This window comes from Lithobates pipiens, unplaced genomic scaffold (assembly GCF_037356315.1).
Source record: "Lithobates pipiens isolate NorthernLeopardFrog02 unplaced genomic scaffold, aLitPip1_a1.2 Scaffold_16, whole genome shotgun sequence".
NCBI lineage: Eukaryota > Metazoa > Chordata > Amphibia > Anura > Ranidae > Lithobates > Lithobates pipiens.
Genome location: NW_027507748.1, coordinates 111,237,409 through 111,255,658, shown reverse-complemented (window position 1 = coordinate 111,255,658; position 18,250 = coordinate 111,237,409). Strand labels below are relative to the sequence as shown.

The following is an 18,250-nucleotide window of genomic DNA, read 5'->3' as shown; positions in this document are numbered from 1 at the left end:
CTTGCGAATGCGCAGTAGGAAACAGGCTGTGAAGCAGCAAGGTTTCACTTCCTGTTTGCATTAGTAAGGATGCCACCGGCACCTGAAGCCAATAGACGATGGGCTAGGGGTGCTGACATTGCAGGATAATTGTCCTTATATTAAAAGTTAACAGCTACAGTATTTGTAGCTGATGTCTTTTAATTTCTTTTTTTAATACAAGCTGGAACTCCACTTTAACTACCATAACATACTTGTACATATTTGGCAGCTGTAGGGACCCGAGTTACTATTTCCTTTTGGCAGGAACGCCAGTCCACAGAAAAGTCTTTGAAACAAGTTCTTTAAAGATTAGCAGGTACAACATGGATGGCATTATCCTCTTATGCTGCGTACCCACGCTCAGACATTCCGACATCAAAAACCTGGATTTTTTTTTAGATGAATGTTGGCTCAAACTTGTTTTGCCTACACACAGTCTCACGAATGTTGTCGGAAATTCCGAACGTCAAGAACGCAGTGATGTACAAGACATTCGACAAGCCGAGAAAAATGAAGTTCAACAGCCAGTGCGGCTCTTCTGCTTCCAAGCATGCATGGAATTTTGTGCCTCGGAATTGTGTACACACTATCGGAATTTCCAACAACAAGTTTTGTTGTCGGAAAATTTGAGAACCAGCTCTCAAATTTTGTTGTCGGAAATTCCGACATCAAATGTCCAATGGAGCATACACACGGTCGGAATTTCCGACAACAAACTCCTATCGAACATTTGTTCTCGGAAATTTTGACCGTCTGTATGCAGCATTATTCAGTAAACAAGTAGAAGGAGCAAAACACTGGTTTTGTAACCCAAACCATCCCTTCAAATTATACTTGCCTAACTTCAGCAAAGTTAAATTGTTTTTGTTGCAATGGTTTACTCCACTTTGTTGCAGCTGAACTAAGGCTTGCCACTACTTTCTGTCAAGTCTCTAGTGTGAGGTCGGATTGCTGAGAAGGCGTCCCTTGCGGCTGAGTGTAGCACTCCCCTGGGAGTGATACAGGGAATGTAGTGCACAGAGGTGCACAGGTTGCCAGGAATGCTGCAGACTGGCTGGTAGGCTGTAGGTAACTAGAGTGCGCTGGTAGCAATGTGGGCAACCGTGCGGAGAGAAGTTTTGAGATGGAAACAGCAGGGTAAACCAGGAACAGGGTCCGCAGCCAGGCCAGGGGTCAGATACCAGAAAACAGTTCGAGAGGAGTACAGGAACAAGCCAGGTCATATACAGAGGGCAGAGGATCGAGGAGTGGTCAGCAAGCCGGGGTCAGAGTGAGGAGATAGACAGGAACACAGGTCAAGCCAAGTAGAAGTCAAGCCAGGGGTCTTCAGAATATACAAGGCACAGGAACACAGGAAGCTGTTGATAATCCAGCAAACTGCAAGTGTTAGTGGCAGGTTTAAATAGGCCGGGGGTGTGTGCCCACAATGTCATGGCATGCGCGCACTGGCACGCGCAGACTTCAGTGTCCTGGCTGTCACGCATCTGCGTGCGTGCAAGCGCGCGGAAACTCGCCTGGTGCCACCATGACAGTTACTGGTGGAATTGCCCACAACACGCCCATTTCCCTGACACTTTCCCACAACTAACTGATGGTTTGGAGGAGTAATACTGAACAACACTTGCTACATAGTTTGCAGGAACAAGCGATATATATCAATTGTATCAATAATATCAATGATAGCGATAGTTTTCCCTTTATAGAATGCACTATAACAAGCTCTGGGCCCTGCTCTGCTCTTAATGAGATGAGGACTCTAGAGCTGTGTAGCATGGCGGTGCAGAAACCACGGAAATCAGTCTAGCTGTGGGGCGGAATGGAGGATAGAGGAAATAAATCTCCTTATTGATCCCCTAGACACAAATGAGCAATGAACCCTTGCAGTGCTAGCACAGCCCCAATGAAAGGGATCATTTTTTATTTGCCCATCATTGGGTCCAGCTCAGCACAACTGCAGCTGAAGGCTCCCAGCAGGCCCAGACAGGCCATAGATCACATCGGGCTCAACCTCGGGGACGCGGTCCGATGACCGTTGATGACCAGGCCACACAGCCGGACGTAAACGGTGACCGCAGCCTGGAGAGGGTTAACACAGGCCGCGGTCGCCACTCACCTCCCACTATGCCTGTGTCTCCTCTCCAGGTTCTTCTGCCCTGCTGACGATGTCATCTATCAGCAGGGATGGGAAGAGCCGGAGATCTGTACACTGAACAGCCTGGGCAGCAGGTCGGATCCAATTAAAACACTGATCACTGTCCACAGCCGGCAATAGCTAGGCAACGGGGGACGCTGCCAGGGCTGGGGCTGCTGATGTCATGGAAACCTATGACGTCAGGAGACACCACCCACCTATTATGTCCATTCAAAAACCCCAGAGGAATGAAGGAGACAGTTAACGTTAGAAGTGAAGCCATCAGATTGGGAGTGCATACAAGGAAAGGAGACACAGAAGGTAAATGAGAAAAGGTAGAACAAGGAGTAATGGGGGATGCAGGAAAGTGTAAATTAGATAAAGATGAATAGTGGCAAAAAAGAGATAAGGAAGGGGGAAGAAGAGATGAAGGAGAGAAGAAGAACAGATCGAAAAAAAGGGGGGGGGGGGTATGTAAAGAGAGAAGGAGAAAAAACAGAGACAAAGGAGAGGAAGATAATAAAGAAATACAAGTGAAAAATAAAAAAGGATAAAGATAGAGAAATGAGAATAGGAAAAAAGGAAGAAATGAGTGGGAAAAGGAGACAAATTAAGAAGATAAGGTGCAATTGAGAAAAATGTTGTAAAATAAACTGAAAAAAACAAGTAAAGAAAATTACCTAAGTAAGAAAAAATAACTAAAGTGTGAAAAATTAAATATAAACAAAAATAAAATAAAAATATAAAAATAAATAATAATGAAAAGAAAAGAAAAAAGGAGAAATACAAAATGAATAAAGGATAAAATTGAAAGAACACGAAGATTACATAAAATTACATAAAAAAAGGGGCACTGTAATGGGGGGCTGTGATTGGTAGGGGAACTGTGATGAAGAGGGAACTGCACTGTAAAGGGGGACTGTAATCATTAGTTTCCTTTACAGTGCAGTCCGATTTATATCACAGTATTTTTTGTCCTAGTCCAGGCCTGGCCTGGCTCCCAGTGTGTCCCCACACCAGTTTCAGCAAGGCTTTAACACTGGGATTTTTTATGTGATTGGTGAGGACATGGAACAATGTCAATATCACAATAAAATGATAACTTGATAAGACCTGCCCAAGTCGTAAAAAAAAAAATCTTACAGCTTGTATTTACTTTCAGATTATCTTTTGAACAAACTAACAGCAAAGGACACTGGGAAAACATGTTTGATGAAAGCGTTATTGAATATAAACAGCAACACCCCTGAGATAGTGCGTATCCTCGTTTCATTTTCTGAAGATAATGGATTCTGGGACCAATTTATTAATGCTGAATACACAGAGGAAAATTACAAAGGTAATTTAAAGTCTGGGTGTCTTTATGGGAACATATTGTTATTATGTTGAGATGTAAATCATTATACTTCTTTTCCACTCTATATTCTGCATGCAGCCCTAGCTTTTAACCACTTTAAGACCGGGCCTCTTTTTTAGATGTGGTGTTTACAAGTTAAAAACATTTTTTTTGCTAGAAAATTACTTAGAACCCCCAAAGATTATAAAAAAAATTTCTAACATCCTTACAAGTGCAATGTTTTCTGAAAAAATAAGACAACAGTAAAGTTAGCCAAGACAAATATAAAGTTTTTATATTGTGAAAGATAATGTTATGCCGAGTAAATTGATGCCCAACATGTCACACTTCAAAATTGCACCCGCTCGTGGAATGGCGACAAACTTTTATCCTTAAAATTCTCCATAGGCGACATTTAAAAAATTCTACCGGTTGCACATTTTATGCTACAGAGGGGGTCTAGGGCTAGAATTATTTCTCTCGCTCTACCGATCGCAGCGATACCACACATGTGTGGTTTGAACACCGTTTTCATATGCAGGCGCTACTCACGTCTGCATGTGAGCTCAGCTGAACGGGGCACGTTTTAAAAATGTTTTTTCTTATTTATTTTACGTTTTACTTTTTATTTTTACATTGTTTTAGAAAAAAAAAAATCTGTCACTTTTATTCCTATTACAAGGAATGTAAACATCCCTTGTAATAGAAAAAAAGCATGAGAGGACCTATTAAATATGAGATCTGGGGTCAAAAAGACCTCAGATCTCATATTTACTCTGCAATGTAATAAAAAAAAATTGCCATTTAAAAAATTAAAAAAATGAAATGTCCTTTTAAGAGCTATGGGCGGAAGTGACGTTATAACGTCGCTTCCACCTTGCAGTGTCATGGAGATGGGTGCTGGCCATCTTCCCATCACTTGTCTCCATGTCAGCCCAGGGGACAGACGCCATTGCCTATGCCGCTGCCAACGACTCCGGTAAGTAGCGGAGGGCACCAGATAGCGGTGGGAGGGGGGGAGACCCTCTCCTGCCATAGATAAAAGTGATCTTGTGGTGAATGCGCTGCAGAGACCACTTTTATCTTGTACCGGACCGCTGGCCGAACGCGGGGACACAAGGGTTATGGCAGCTAGCTGTTTCCATAACAACGATATCCGTTCCCAAAGTAGGGATGTACATTGGTGTGCGGCAGTCTGGTAGTGGTTAACAGTGCTAAAACATTATCCAATAATTAAAGTATAACTAAAGGCAAAACTTTTTTTTAGTTTTGGATAGAGTGGAGAAGGATTAGAACACTTGTCAGTTTTTATTGCTGGCTGTGACACTTTTAAGGAGATACACCCTCTCTATTTGTCCTTTGTTTAAAATTATCATTGAAAATAAAAGTAAAGGAAAATTCCACATTTTGGGTTGTCCCCAGAAAAGTAATAGAGGGGACATCTTCTAATAGGAACACTAATGCTGGTGACCTGGGGGTCCCCAAGGAATTCCCTTAATTTGCAGAGATTTCCTCACTTCCTGTTTGAGACAGGAAGTAAAGGGATATCTTTACAATAGGACATAGATGGCGAAAAAGAATCTGACAGGGGTTATAACCCTCCCTTACTCTATCCAAAATGAAAAAAAAAAAAGTTTTGTTTATAGTACTACTTTATTATTCAATTGTACATTAACTAAAATGCTTCTATATAGTAATATATGCTGTCTATATAAAGGTGCAGGTCTAGGAACATTTAGAGTTTCTGGTGTGCTAAAGATTTATTTAATAGACTGGCTGTAGCAACCCCTTGCACAAGATATTTTTCTTGTGCCATGGATATACATTTTTATCTCCTACTAAAACCATTAATTTCAATGTATCCAAAGGCAAAAGCAACCTCCTCCTCTATATTGGCAACAGCAATGATTATGCTTGCTATTATAGTAGCTTCAAAGTCCCACTTAAAGAGGAAGTAAACCCTGATGGGTTTACTTCCTCTTTCATTCCCTGCAAAGGCAAAGCATAATGGACTACTATGCATCGCATAGTAGTCCATTATGTGTCACTTACCTGATACAGGAGCCAGCGAAGTCACCGCTGTCCCCTGTAGTCCGGCGCATCCATCTTCTTGGTGGGGTCTTGCAGCTCCGCCGCTGTCATTCGGCCAAGCCGCGATGACGTCACTCCCGCGCATGCGCACAGGAGTCGCCACGCACGGCAGCTCCGTCATTGGGAAAGCCACGCTCAGTGCGCTTGCGCGCCGCTGTCTACGGCACATGTGTTGTAGACAGCGGTGCCTGTCTTTGGGCAAATATCTCCTAAATCGTATAGGCAACTGGCAGGTCTTTAATATTATATGCCTCGGTTAGGGATATGTATTCATCTATCATGTTTACCATGATTACTGAAAGTGAAAGTAAAAGAAAAACTAACATGTCCTTAAAACAGTAATATAGGGGTAATCTTCCACTGGGATTGCTAGTTCTGGTGACCTTGGTGAAGTTTCCTAAAGAACAACTATCATTTATATATATATACATATACATATATACATATGTATATGTATATATATATATATATATATATATATATATATATATATATATATATATTACCATTCTGTCCCTATGGAACAAAGTACGTGTAGTATCCCAGGTGCTTTCTAAACCCTAGCTATGAGATCTGACCTTGCCCCCCCCCCCCCTTTCTAGGCAGTGCTGGGACAAGGTCATCTGGTGCCCATGGCAAAAATGGAAAACTGCGCCCCCCCCCCCCCAGTGATAAAGAAGGAGCGAATTATAGTGGGACTCAGTGACACAAAAGCTCAGTTCACACCTAGGCGTTCCGGATTGCAGGCGGAATTGCTGTGATTCTGCCCACAATTCCCAAATTGACACACAGACACGCTTGCGATCCCACGGTATGATTTTGTGCCAATTGTCCCCCAACAAATCGTGACAAAATTGCAGAACGCCTGTTGCCCAAAATAAGCTCTGGAATGCCTAGGTTCTGAATGTAGCTTTATACAGTGCTAATAATATGCCCCGACACTGTACTAATGACAATGGCTGAGAAGGAGTTAATATCTAGGGGCACCCAAGGGGTTAATTGTGTGCACCCGAAACCCTAAGCCTAGGTTCACACTGTAGCAATGCGAGAACAAGTGCGATTCTAGCACCGGCTCTCGCATCGCATTTCCCCTGCAGGCAGTTCATGCTGCCCTCTGCAAACCACTGTGGGTGTCCATACAATGTTAATAACACCCCCCAGATCGGTTTGCAGGTTGCAGTGCGAATTGTGGATTCGGACAGGAATCGGATTGCATGGGTGAGAACACACAAACATACAATCTGATTCTAGTGCGGGAAAAAAAAGTCCCTGCATCTTTTTTGTGCAAATCCAATGCGAGTTCAGCCATACAACTGTATGGCTGAACTCGCACTGCAAAGATATTGCATGTGATCAACAGTGTGGGTGCAAATCACATGTGATGTCTGTGTTCGCTACAGTGTGACCCTAGGCTGAAACAGGCATTGATGGGTACGTTACGGTGCTTGTAGCTGCCACCCCATTGGAGTATATGTACTGCGACGGGTTGGCAAGTGGTTAATTACCAATGGTATTTGTGATATGCAGCATGAAGGGGTTAATGTGTTTTGTCAATGCTTCATTAGTTACCAGTGGCAGTTTTTTTCATTGTTAATTAACTGCTGCAACAGGGCTTAATTAACACTGACACTTGTGCCACTAATGCAACCCAAAGGGGTTAAATAACTGCCTCTTGTCAATAATGCAGCAGTGATAATACACATTAACTACCCTTCATGCATATTAAAAAAATACTATTGGTAATATATAAACCGCCCCCCAAAAAAGGAGTTAACAAATCCATCTGCAGATGGCTTATTATTGCTTGGTTCCTACTCCTCTAGATCACACTCGTTGCGACAGCACTCTATGCTCCTTTACACTCCCGGCCAGCCTCTCAGTGATGTCACGCCGGACAGGATTAGGACGGAGATGGCAGTCTGGTGGAGATTTCTCCTGACAGGGAATTGAAGGGCTCGTCCTTGCTTGTGCCGGGTGCAGAAGCACATGACACATCATAGCAGCTCTGACTGGCTGTGCAGTATTCTAGCGCAGCCTGTGTGTACAGTTCAGCCACTTCACCTGCGCAGTGCGCCCCCCTTCCTCTTGTAAATTGTCCCGCCCAGGGAATCCGCCCCTGCCTTGTACCGGCCCTGCTTCTAGGATTGCCACCTGTTTGGGATTCACCTGGACAGTTCGGGTTTTGAATCATGTGTCCAGGTTTCAGGCAAACTGCCCACGTAATCAAAATAATCACACTTTCTGGGGGTAGGTTCGGCATCACTGAGGGGGCCGGGCGATGATGTCAGCAAGAGCAATTTGGCCACACCCACTATTCGCTACAACATGCTATGCGCACCACATTATTACTCTACTTGGGGCACCCAAAGGTGTCCCAGACCGCTAAAGTGTTTGGGTTTGACTTGTAGAAAAGGGGGCAAACCTACCCCCTTCCACTCCTTCTGCAGCTGATCTGACAGTTAGAACAGAGACGCAAGCTGCATAACAGCAGTTTGTCTTGACTTTGCACACTTGACAAGCAACAGCAAGAGGTATGTAGAGAGTAACACCTCTCCCTCTCTGCACTCCTCTTGCCTTGCTTGTTTAAAAAAAATCCTCTGAGCCAAGGCAAGCTGCCATTATACAGCGCCCATCTACTTCATAGCTGTGGTCAGCTTGGCCATGCCAGGGATCAGGCCAAACTTCATAGCTAAGGTTAGGAAGCACCTAGCAACATGTAACAAAGTCCCATAGAGGACAGAACATTAAAAATTATATATATACTGATAGTTTTTCTTAAGCTGTAAGGATGTTGCAGCTGAACAATGATATTTTATGTTTTAGAGTAGATCAACATACATTAAATGCATCATCGTATTTTGTGAACCAAGAACACAAAAATTTATTTGGACAACTTTTCGTACTTTTCATCTAGGTCAGACTGCTTTACACATTGCCATTGAAAGAAGACAATTTGAAATTGTGAAGTATCTCATTGCAAAGGGAGCCAAAATTAATGTACAAGCAACTGGTCTTTTTTTCAACCCAGTGGATAAAAATAATGGGTTTTATTTTGGTAAGTGGCAATTTTTTTCTATGGTAAAGCAAGTATTGGGATACAATTTCACTATCTAATACGCATCTCTTTAAATTCAATCCTTTCTAATAACGCATTATTATGTGTTTTTTTACTTGAAAGTAAAAAAGATATCCCAAGCTGGTGCTGAGAGGGAACTGAAACAGTATGCTTGGTGGTAAGAGTATGTGCGCCGTCAATAAATTAATTTCATTCCATTCTGTTTCGTATTAGTCGTTAATTCGTATTTGGTATTTCGTGTCTGAAATTCAATTTGGATTCATACGAAATATGAATTTTCATTAGGTTTGTTAATTTTTCGGAACAATTACGAACGATTATTATGATGAATTTATCATTATGAGGGGCTCCCATCATCCCTGTGCTGTGCTGACTTCCTGGATTTCATCACAACGAATAATCGTAATTAACGAAAATTCTTATTTTGTCTGATTTTGAATCTCCCATTGACTACCGGTCTCCCACTCCCATATTAAAAAAGCTAATTTTCCCAACCCTCACTCAGCAGCAGAAGAAAACCTCTGATTGGTCAACAACACCAGTCACGTTTCCGTTGTAACTGAATTTGGATCTGAAATCGTAAACAAAATTTCTTATTTCATACAAAATTCAGAAGCATAGCAATTCGTATCTCGGATCCTCTCGAATGTATGAATTTTCGATTCATACGAAAATTATCGCACATGTCTAGTACTGCCGCGTACACACGATTGGACTATCCGGCAGACTATATAAGTCAACGCACAACACGTCTCTGCCATTGCGGCTAGAGAAAGTGTCATGTCAACATCGCATGGAAGAAGAAAAGAAGAAGGAGAAGAGGAGAAGAAGGCAAGAAGGCAGCGACAGCGACAGAAGACCAGGCCAACGCTAGTAAAAGAGCTGGAAGAAGGAAGCGGAGACCGGCAAGAAGAACCGAAGAGGGGGACAAGACCCCAAAGAGTGGGACAAGACCCCGAAGTCGAAAGAAGATCCCCCGGATGGCAGCAACGATGAAGAAGAAAGCTGGGCTCCTCCACTAGTAAAAGAGCTAGCAGAAGATAGTGGAGGAGTCTGGCGAGAAGACCCCACAAGACGGAAGAAGAGAAGACCACCGGAGCTGTCCAATAAATTAATTAAAAAAATTGTGTTGTGTTTTTTTATTTACACTTTTTTCCCCCAGGTGAATGGGTAGGGGTACATTGTACCCCATACTCATTCCCATAGGGTGGGGGGCCGGTATCTAGGGGCCCCCTTATTAAAGGGGGCTCCCGGATTCCGATAAGACCTCCGCCCGCAGACCCCGACAATCAACAGCCAGGGTTGTCAGGAAGAAGCCCTTGTCCAGGGCCCCCCCTTCCCCAAAGCACCTCCCCATGTTGAGGGCAGGCACCCTGGTACAGCTCAGGAGGGGGGCGCTCGCTCGTCCCCACCCCCTTTCCTGACCGGCCAGGCTGCGTGCTCGGATAAGGGTCTGATATGGACTTTAGGGGGACCATCATGTCATTTTTTTGGTGTAGGGCTTCCCCTTTAAATCCATACCAGGTGACAGGGGGCTCATGAGGTGTCAATCTCGCTGATGGAGATGGCGACATTCATTTCCTTCGCTAGTCCCATCTACCTGGAGCCACGTTCAAAATGAACTGACTTTTCTCCGTGTGAAGTCTGTTCCTTTCAAAAGTCTGGCGGTCTAGCACACAGACAGGCGGATTGTCCGCTGGGCTGCCGAGTCCGACGGACAATTTTGAGTCAAAACTTCTTTTTAAGTCCGCCAGACTTTTGGGAATAGAAAGTCCGCCAGAGCCCACACAAGGGCAGATTGTTCGGCGGACCAGAGTCCGCCGAATAGTCTGATCGCGTGTACGCGGCATGAGAGTACCTCCAGTAAAGACTGAAGCCCAATACACAAGAGAACATAATCATTTCTAGTCCCCATCTGAGCAGACAAGAATAGTTTTAGATTTGTACACAGTACAATAGAAAAACCCCTCAGATCGGCTGCATCCTTGATAAGCAATATGGTATTCTCAAAAGGTACACCACTCTTCAGTAAGGGATTGTTCATGCTTGACTACATTTCTAAGGCTTAACAAATGCTCCTATAGAGTTAGTATTGGCGTTAGACTCGCGTTAATGAACTTTAGTATCGGTGTTAGACTGGCATTTTACAAGCGTTAATGAAGAGTTAAAATAACTCCCCAAACGCCCTATGAGCAGTTTTGAGACATTTGATGAGCATTAAAAGGTTTGTAAACCTTCTGTTTTTTCACTTTAATGCATCCCATGCATTAAGGTGAAAAAACATCTGAAGATTAACGCCCCCCCAGCCCCCCGGTTTACTTACCTGAGCCCTCGAAAGTCCCGCATTGAAAACGCGCTGGCTTCTCAGATCTTCATTGAATAGACTGATAGCAGCGCAGCCATTGGCTCACGCTGCTGTCAATCAAATTCAAATGACGTGGTCGCCAGGGGGGGTGGGACCGAGACATACACTCTGTGTCTATGGACGCAGAGTGTATGAGATGGGAGCGTGCCTGCAAGGTAACTCCCTGGGGAGAGAGCTTCCCGAGGGAGTTATCTATTGCGGGGGGAGCTGAGAGAGCCGCCGTGGGACCCCAGAACAACAGGTTCGGGGCCACTCTGTGCAAAATGAACTGCACAGTGGAAGTAAGTATAATATGTTTATTATCTAAAAAACAAAACAAAAAAAGAACAAACCTATACAACCACTTTAAGGCATGTTAAAACCAACCAACAAATGCCTATTCCATTACATAAACTAATCCTTATGCTCCACAACCGCACCTCAACTGCCTGCCTGTTTGCAAAGCGTTACCATAGACTTGAATGGGAGGTATTGAAAGGTTTCAAACGCCTCCTGACTGGACATGAGGCTTCAATTTTGAAGCGATACAATGCTAACGCTTCATGTTTTGATAGTGTGAACAGGACTGTGTACTGTCCATTGTATCATTTGCACAGGCGTTAGGCGTTTTTAATGTCTTTCAAATGCCTGCTTTTAATGCCAGTGTGAACTTACAACTAACATCCTCCAACATAAACCCATCAAGAGCTTTTCATAAGCCTAGATGTGTGATTGATATAATTGCTTCTAATGACCTTAAAGCATCTGATTCTTCACTATCTCCTTCCTCCAGGTCTTAACATTTGTGGGTTCTACAAATGTGGTAAATGTAATTGTGTTTATACATGCCTTTATGGGAAATAGAAAACACTCTTTCACAAATGAAAAAGGGTAGAGTTTCAGGTTAGGCAATCCATTAACGTCATATGTAATATACTGTCTCGCTTGTTGCTGTGTAACACAATTCACATCCCCAAGGCAAGATTTGGCAACCATAAAGTGAATATTATTAACAAAAATATGGACCATCATGTCCCACACCATTTTATACTTTACCACAACCCTAATAAAATTACAGTTTGTGGGGTCAAACCATAAATACCTAATGGATTTTCAATATGTAAAGTTTATCTCCACACTTTCTTATCGGAGAACTACATATATATATATATATATATTATCATGGGCGAACTGACCATTCGGGCACTGCCCGAGGGCCTCATGCCACTAAGGGGCCCCATCAGGGTTGCCAGCCTCAATAAAACCAGGGACAGTACGTTAAAGTATGTGTTTTTTTTTTTAAATACCAAGATTATAGCTGCCCCGCCTCTCCAGTGCCTTTTCAGTGTGTGTGTGTGTATTCTGTGTGTATATTGTGTGTCTGTGTGTGTATACTGTGTGGCCCCATTATCTATTGCCTGAGGTCCCCATGATCTCCTATTGCCTTCCATTGTCCTTTTAACCTGAGGGTAGTTTAAAGCGGGAGTCCACCGGGACTCCGCGTTTTTTTTTTTTTTTTTTAAAAGCCAGCAGCTACAAATACTGCAGCTGCTGACTTTTAAATAGTGACACTTACCTGTCCAGCGCGCCCGCGATGTCGGCACCCGAAGCCGATCGCTCGCTCGGCTGCCGGGTCCCGCCGCCATCTTGGGTATGGGAATCAGGAAATGGAGCCTTTCGGCTTCATTTCCCGGTTCCCTACTGCGCATGCGCGAGCCGCGCGGCGCAATCCGGACGGTCCCCGCTGCCTCTGGGAGCTGTGTGTTTCCCAGCAGGCAGCGGGGCACTTGCTGAAGGGGGCGGGGCATTGCGGAACGGGGGCGTAACCTACGCTCGTTCCGCAGACAGCTAGCCCGGAAGTGGGTGCAGTTACCTGGATTATCCAGGTAACTGCACCCCCCTCCCCCCTGAAAGGTGCCGATTGTGGCGCCGGAGGGGGGGAGGGATCAGATGAGCGGAGGTCCATTTTAGGGTGGACCTCCGCTTTAAGAGATATGATGGCAACAATGTGTGATAGTTTTTCTGATACTTTGTTTCTTCTTCCATGTTCCGTTTTGCTGTACTGTAGAAAACTATGAGGATGGGGCGACATCTAGTGGCCAGTTTAAACATTTTACACAGTCCCAATAAGTCAAAAATGCTCCTTTATGAATTTTATTAGATATTTGTTCCCTTTTTTTTAATCACACACATACACTATATTACCAAAGTATTGGGACACCTGCCTTTACACGCACATAAACTTTAACCACTTGCTTACTGGGCACCCCTTTCCTGCCCAGGCCAATTTTCATCTTTCAGCGCTGTCACTTTTTGAATGACAATCACGCAGTCATGCTACACTGTACCCATATGAAATGAGTTTTCAGCACTGGTAATTTTTCTCTTCATTGATGTGCGCTGATGAGGCTGGACTGATGGGCACTGATAGGCTGCACTGATAACGCAGCACTGAAAAGTGGAACTGATGGGCACTGATGAGGCGGCACTAGTGGGCACTGATAAGGTGGCACTGAAGGGCACTGATGGGCACCGGTAGGCACTGCTAGGTCACACTGATGAGCAGCACTGATAGGTGGCACTGATGATGAGGGACTGATGGATACTGATAGGTGGCACTGGTGGGCAATGGTAGGTGGCAATGATAGGCACTACTTAGCACTGCTGATATGCACTGGTGGACACAGGTAGGTCGCGTTTACGCCAGACAGTAAGCTGATTTTTCACACTGTCAGTATGAGGGGGAAAAAAGCAGATGATCGGCTCTGTTTACAACACATGATCAGTTGACATTGGCTGACAGCTGTTCTGATCAAACATTCCCATAGACACATTCCTAAACCTTGTGGACAGCCTTCCCACAAGAGTTATAACTGATATAGCTGCAAAGGGTGGGCCAACTCAATATTAAACCCTACGGGCGAAGACTGGGATGCCATTAAAATTCATGTGCATGTAAAGGCAGGTGTCCCAATAATTTTGGTAATATAGTGTATTTATATATCTTGTATATGCATCCTCCTACCTTTGTTCCAAAGCGATATGCACCTATATGGTTTCCATTACCGTTGCATTGTCATTGTTGTCTTCTATTATTTTCTTATCTTACCTTAACTGGTTGTGGAGTGGTGCACAATATACAATATATACTAACTTTCTTTCTCCAAAGAAAAAGAATACCATTTACAGGAAATTGCTAGTAAATGATATTTACTTGCCAGCTTTGTTGGGGGTTTTTTTTTTTTTTTAACAGCATGGGCACAACCCAAAATACATATCAGACACAGAAGATGGCATGGAAATGTAACTTACTGACTGAGTTTTTTATTTTTTGTATACTGTAATTTTTGTCACCGACAAAAATGTGTGGGGTATCCCCAAAAAGTGCATGCCAGACATTTATCTCGGTGAGGACCTTGTATAGATTTAAAACTGAACCCTATGCAAAGGCAAAAGAAAAAAAGGTGTTGGGTCCCCCCCAAAATCCACACCAGACCCTTATTCCAGCTTCCCTCTAAATAAATGAACATACCACACTTTAAAAAAGTTATTTATAGAGAAAAAAGCCCCCATAAATTTCCTATTATTTAAATCAGTTGTCAAACACACCATCCAACATGGTAGATCCTCATCAATTGTGATAGCCTCTAATTGGCTATCACAGTGATCAATCACTGTGAGCCTGCCCCTGAGTTTGCTTCCTCTTCTGTATGAGGAGAAAGATACATTGGGGCTGATTTACTAAGATGAATGCGCTGCGCCGGTTCATACCTTAATTTGTGCACCAGATAAATTATTAAGTGAGCGTATGAACCGGCACGCACACATAAGCGCAACAGATAATATGCTGGCGCATGCTATAATAATATCCCATTGATAATAGCGCACGCCGTGTCATTAACAGTCCATTCACACAGGGGCAATACGACTTCCAGCGCAACTTTGGGAGGCAACTTGGACATGACTTGAGTGTGAATCACAGAGCGTCTTGGGGCGACTTACAACACGACTTGGGGCAACTTACAACACGACTTTAAGTCGTCCCTGGGCCAGGCGACTTTAATAAAAAAAAAACGGCATGGGTTCCCCTCCAAGAGCATACCAGGCCCTTCAGGTCTGGCATGGATTTTAAGGGGAACCCTGCACCAAAAAAACCCCCTCAAAATCCATACCAGACCCTTTATCCGAGCAACCTGGCAGGCCATAGGAAAAGAGGGGGGGATGAGAGAGCGCCCCCCCTCCTGAACCATACCAGGCCACATGCCCTCAACATTGGGAGGGTGCTTTGGAGTCCCCCCCAAAGCACCTTGTCCCCATATTGATGAGGACAAGGGCCTCATCCCCACAACCCTGGCCGGTGGTTGTGGGGGTCTGCGGGTGGGGGGCTTATTGGAATCTGGAAGCCCCCATTTAACAAGGGGACCCCTAGATCCCAGCCTCCCCCTGTGTGAAATGGTAAGGGGGTATGTACCCCTACCATTTCACCAACAAAGTGGAAAAAGTGTCAACAATGACCGTTTTTGACAAGTCTTTTATTAAAGTCTTCTTCTTTCATCTTCTTTCTTCTGGTCTTCTTCCTTCTTCTTTCCTTCATACTTTGGTTTCTTCCTCCATCTTCTTCTTCTACCTCTGCTTCTCGCTCCGGTGTTCTCGTCCGGCATCTTTCTCCAAGGCTTCTCTTCTTCCTTGCTTCGTTCTCGGGCCGCTCTACGCAATGGGAGGCTCCCACTGTGTGAAGCTTCTCTTCTTCTGACACTTCATATATAACGGAACAGTGCGCCAGAGGGGGCGGGGTCACTGGGTGGCCCCTCCCTCCGTTGTATAAGAACTGTCAGAAGAAGAGGAGCGTCACATAGCGGGAGCCTCCATTTGCACGGCCCGAGAACGAAGTGAGGAAGAATAGACGCCACGGAAGAGGATGCTGGATGAGAACACCGAAGGAAGAAGATGGAGGAAGAAGATGGAGGAAAAAACCGAAGGATGAACGAAAGAAGAAGGAAGAAGACCAGAAGAAAGAAGATGAAGGAAGAGGACTTTAATAAATGAATTGTCAAAAACTGTCTCTTGTAATTTTTACCACTTGTCACTTTTTTGGTGAAATGGTAGGGGTACAAGTACCCCTTTACCATTTCACACAGGGGGGGAGGCCAGGATCTGGGGGTCCCCTTGTTAAAGGGGGCTTTCAGATTTCCAATAAGCCCCTTGCCCGCAGACCCCCACAACCATCGGCCAGGGTTGTGGGGATGAGGCTCTTGTCCTCATCAACATGGGGACAAGGTGCTTTGGGGGGTTCCCCAAAGCACCCTCCCAATATTGAGGGCATGTGGTCTGGTACGGTTCAGGAGGGGAGGGGCTGTCTCTCGTCCCCCCTCTTTTCCTGTGGCCTGCCAGGTTGCGTGCTCGGATAAGGGTCTGGTATGGGTTTTGAGGGGGGGCCCCACGCCATTTTTTTTGGCGCGGGGTTCCCCTTAAAATCCATAGCAGACCTAAAGGGCCTGGTATGGATTTTGAGGGGGACTCCCAGGCAATTTTTTTTTTGGTGCGGGGTTCCCCTTAATATCCATACCAGACCTGAAGGGCCTTGTATGGAATTTCGGGGAACCCCCATGCCTTTTTTTTTTCTTGATTATTTTTTTTTCTTAATGCTAACATGACCTGTGTGCAAATACCCTTAAATACCCTTAAAAAAAAAAAAACATAGAAGTGAACCAGCGCATAAAAAAAAATTAAGTTGAGAGGTGCACCTGTTCAACTTAGGCAAAGATTTTGCTGACACAGTGAACCAAAGCACTTGAACGAGCGCAAATAACGCTTGCGCATGCGCAGTGCATAAATTGACCTTGTGCAGTTCCAAGTGTATTTGCAGGCGCAGCAAGCTTGCTCAGAGAAAGTTACTTTCCATTCTATTTTGGGCATATTTGTTACTTGGACAGTTATAACTATACTTCCTCACATCACCCACATCACCCCCATAATATTGGCACTTCCAGCTTCTTTTAATTCTGAGTTGAATAATGCGTGCTCCATGTCTATAGCGGCACACAGATCACTGCCTCCTGTGCGCCGGCATGCTAATAGTATATGGGGAATTGCGCTGTGTTACAGGCACAAATGCTTTGTGAATATGAAAACGGCCGTTGTGCATCGGCGTGCGCTGCAACTCATGACTCAAACTGTTTGTAAATCAGCCCTATTGTATCTTCCTCTTCTTGCAGGAGAGGAAATGTAAAAAAAAAACAAAGTGTGTAACAAAAAATAAATAAAAAATCTAATAAGAATTAAAGAATGAAAAAATAAAGAAAAAAATAACAACATCAAGATCTGCCAGGGTAAGGCCTCATGCACACGAGATGCAGGTGATAACTCTGCTCAAAAAAAGCTGAAACGTGTGTTTCTAAATGCACGTTTTGCCGCGTTTGCATGCCGCGTTTGCATGCCGCGTTTAGACGCGTTTCGCGTGTTCAGCCGCGTTTGCGTTTAGAAGCGTTTATAAAGATAACATCATGTAGACCCTCCCCAAGCTCTCAAAGCATGTTTTTTTTAACTATTTCTGCTATTTTGATCAGAGTGAGCAGCAGCAGCAGCATAGAGAGCAGTTGCACACTTGCATTTGCCTCTCTTTCTGTGGTATATATTTTGAAATGGATCCCATCCCATATCTGTCCTTTATTTTTTTTTTAAATAATGTCTATTTATAGCAAATTATCCAATTTTTTTAAATATCTAAATTTTTCTTGTGGCAATTTTTAACATGTTTTCATTATTTCTAATATAAAACAATATTTAAATAGTTAATTATTTATTTTTGAATCTTAATATATGCTTTTATTCATGTTTTCTAGTTTCAAATTGTTTTATTTAAAAGCAAATCTATGTTAATTAGATTTTTTATAATTGTTTAAAATTTATTTGGCCAATTTTTTTTATAGATTTTTATCGTGAAATATGTACTGATATATTTTAATTATTTTCTGCTGTATATGGTAGTATAATATTTTTTAATGCCTTATTAAAATATCCAGAATCCTAACCCTAACCATTCTTTCTAACCCTAACCCCAACCACTAACCCTAACCCCTAACACTAACAGCTAACACTATCCCTTACACTAACCCTAACCCTAAACAACCCTAACCCTAATCCAACCCTTAATCCTAAACAATAACCCTAACGGATAACCACTTACCATAACACCCAATCCTAATGACCAAATTACATTGCCACAGATGGTCACAGTTGACTTTGAGGCCA

General features: G+C 43.7%; 1 protein-coding gene across 2 annotated transcripts in view; it reads left to right on the top strand.

Annotated features, from left to right (window-relative positions):
* Positions 1-18,250, top strand: part of LOC143981969 (transient receptor potential cation channel subfamily V member 3-like) — a 97,719-nt gene that overhangs the window by 13,174 nt on the left and 66,295 nt on the right. For both annotated transcript variants that reach the window (XM_077480260.1, XM_077480259.1), the window contains exons 4-5: positions 3,315-3,491; positions 8,494-8,634. In XM_077480260.1, coding sequence (XP_077336386.1) covers positions 3,315-3,491; positions 8,494-8,634 — 318 coding nt within the window. The remainder of the gene's footprint in view (positions 1-3,314; positions 3,492-8,493; positions 8,635-18,250) is intronic.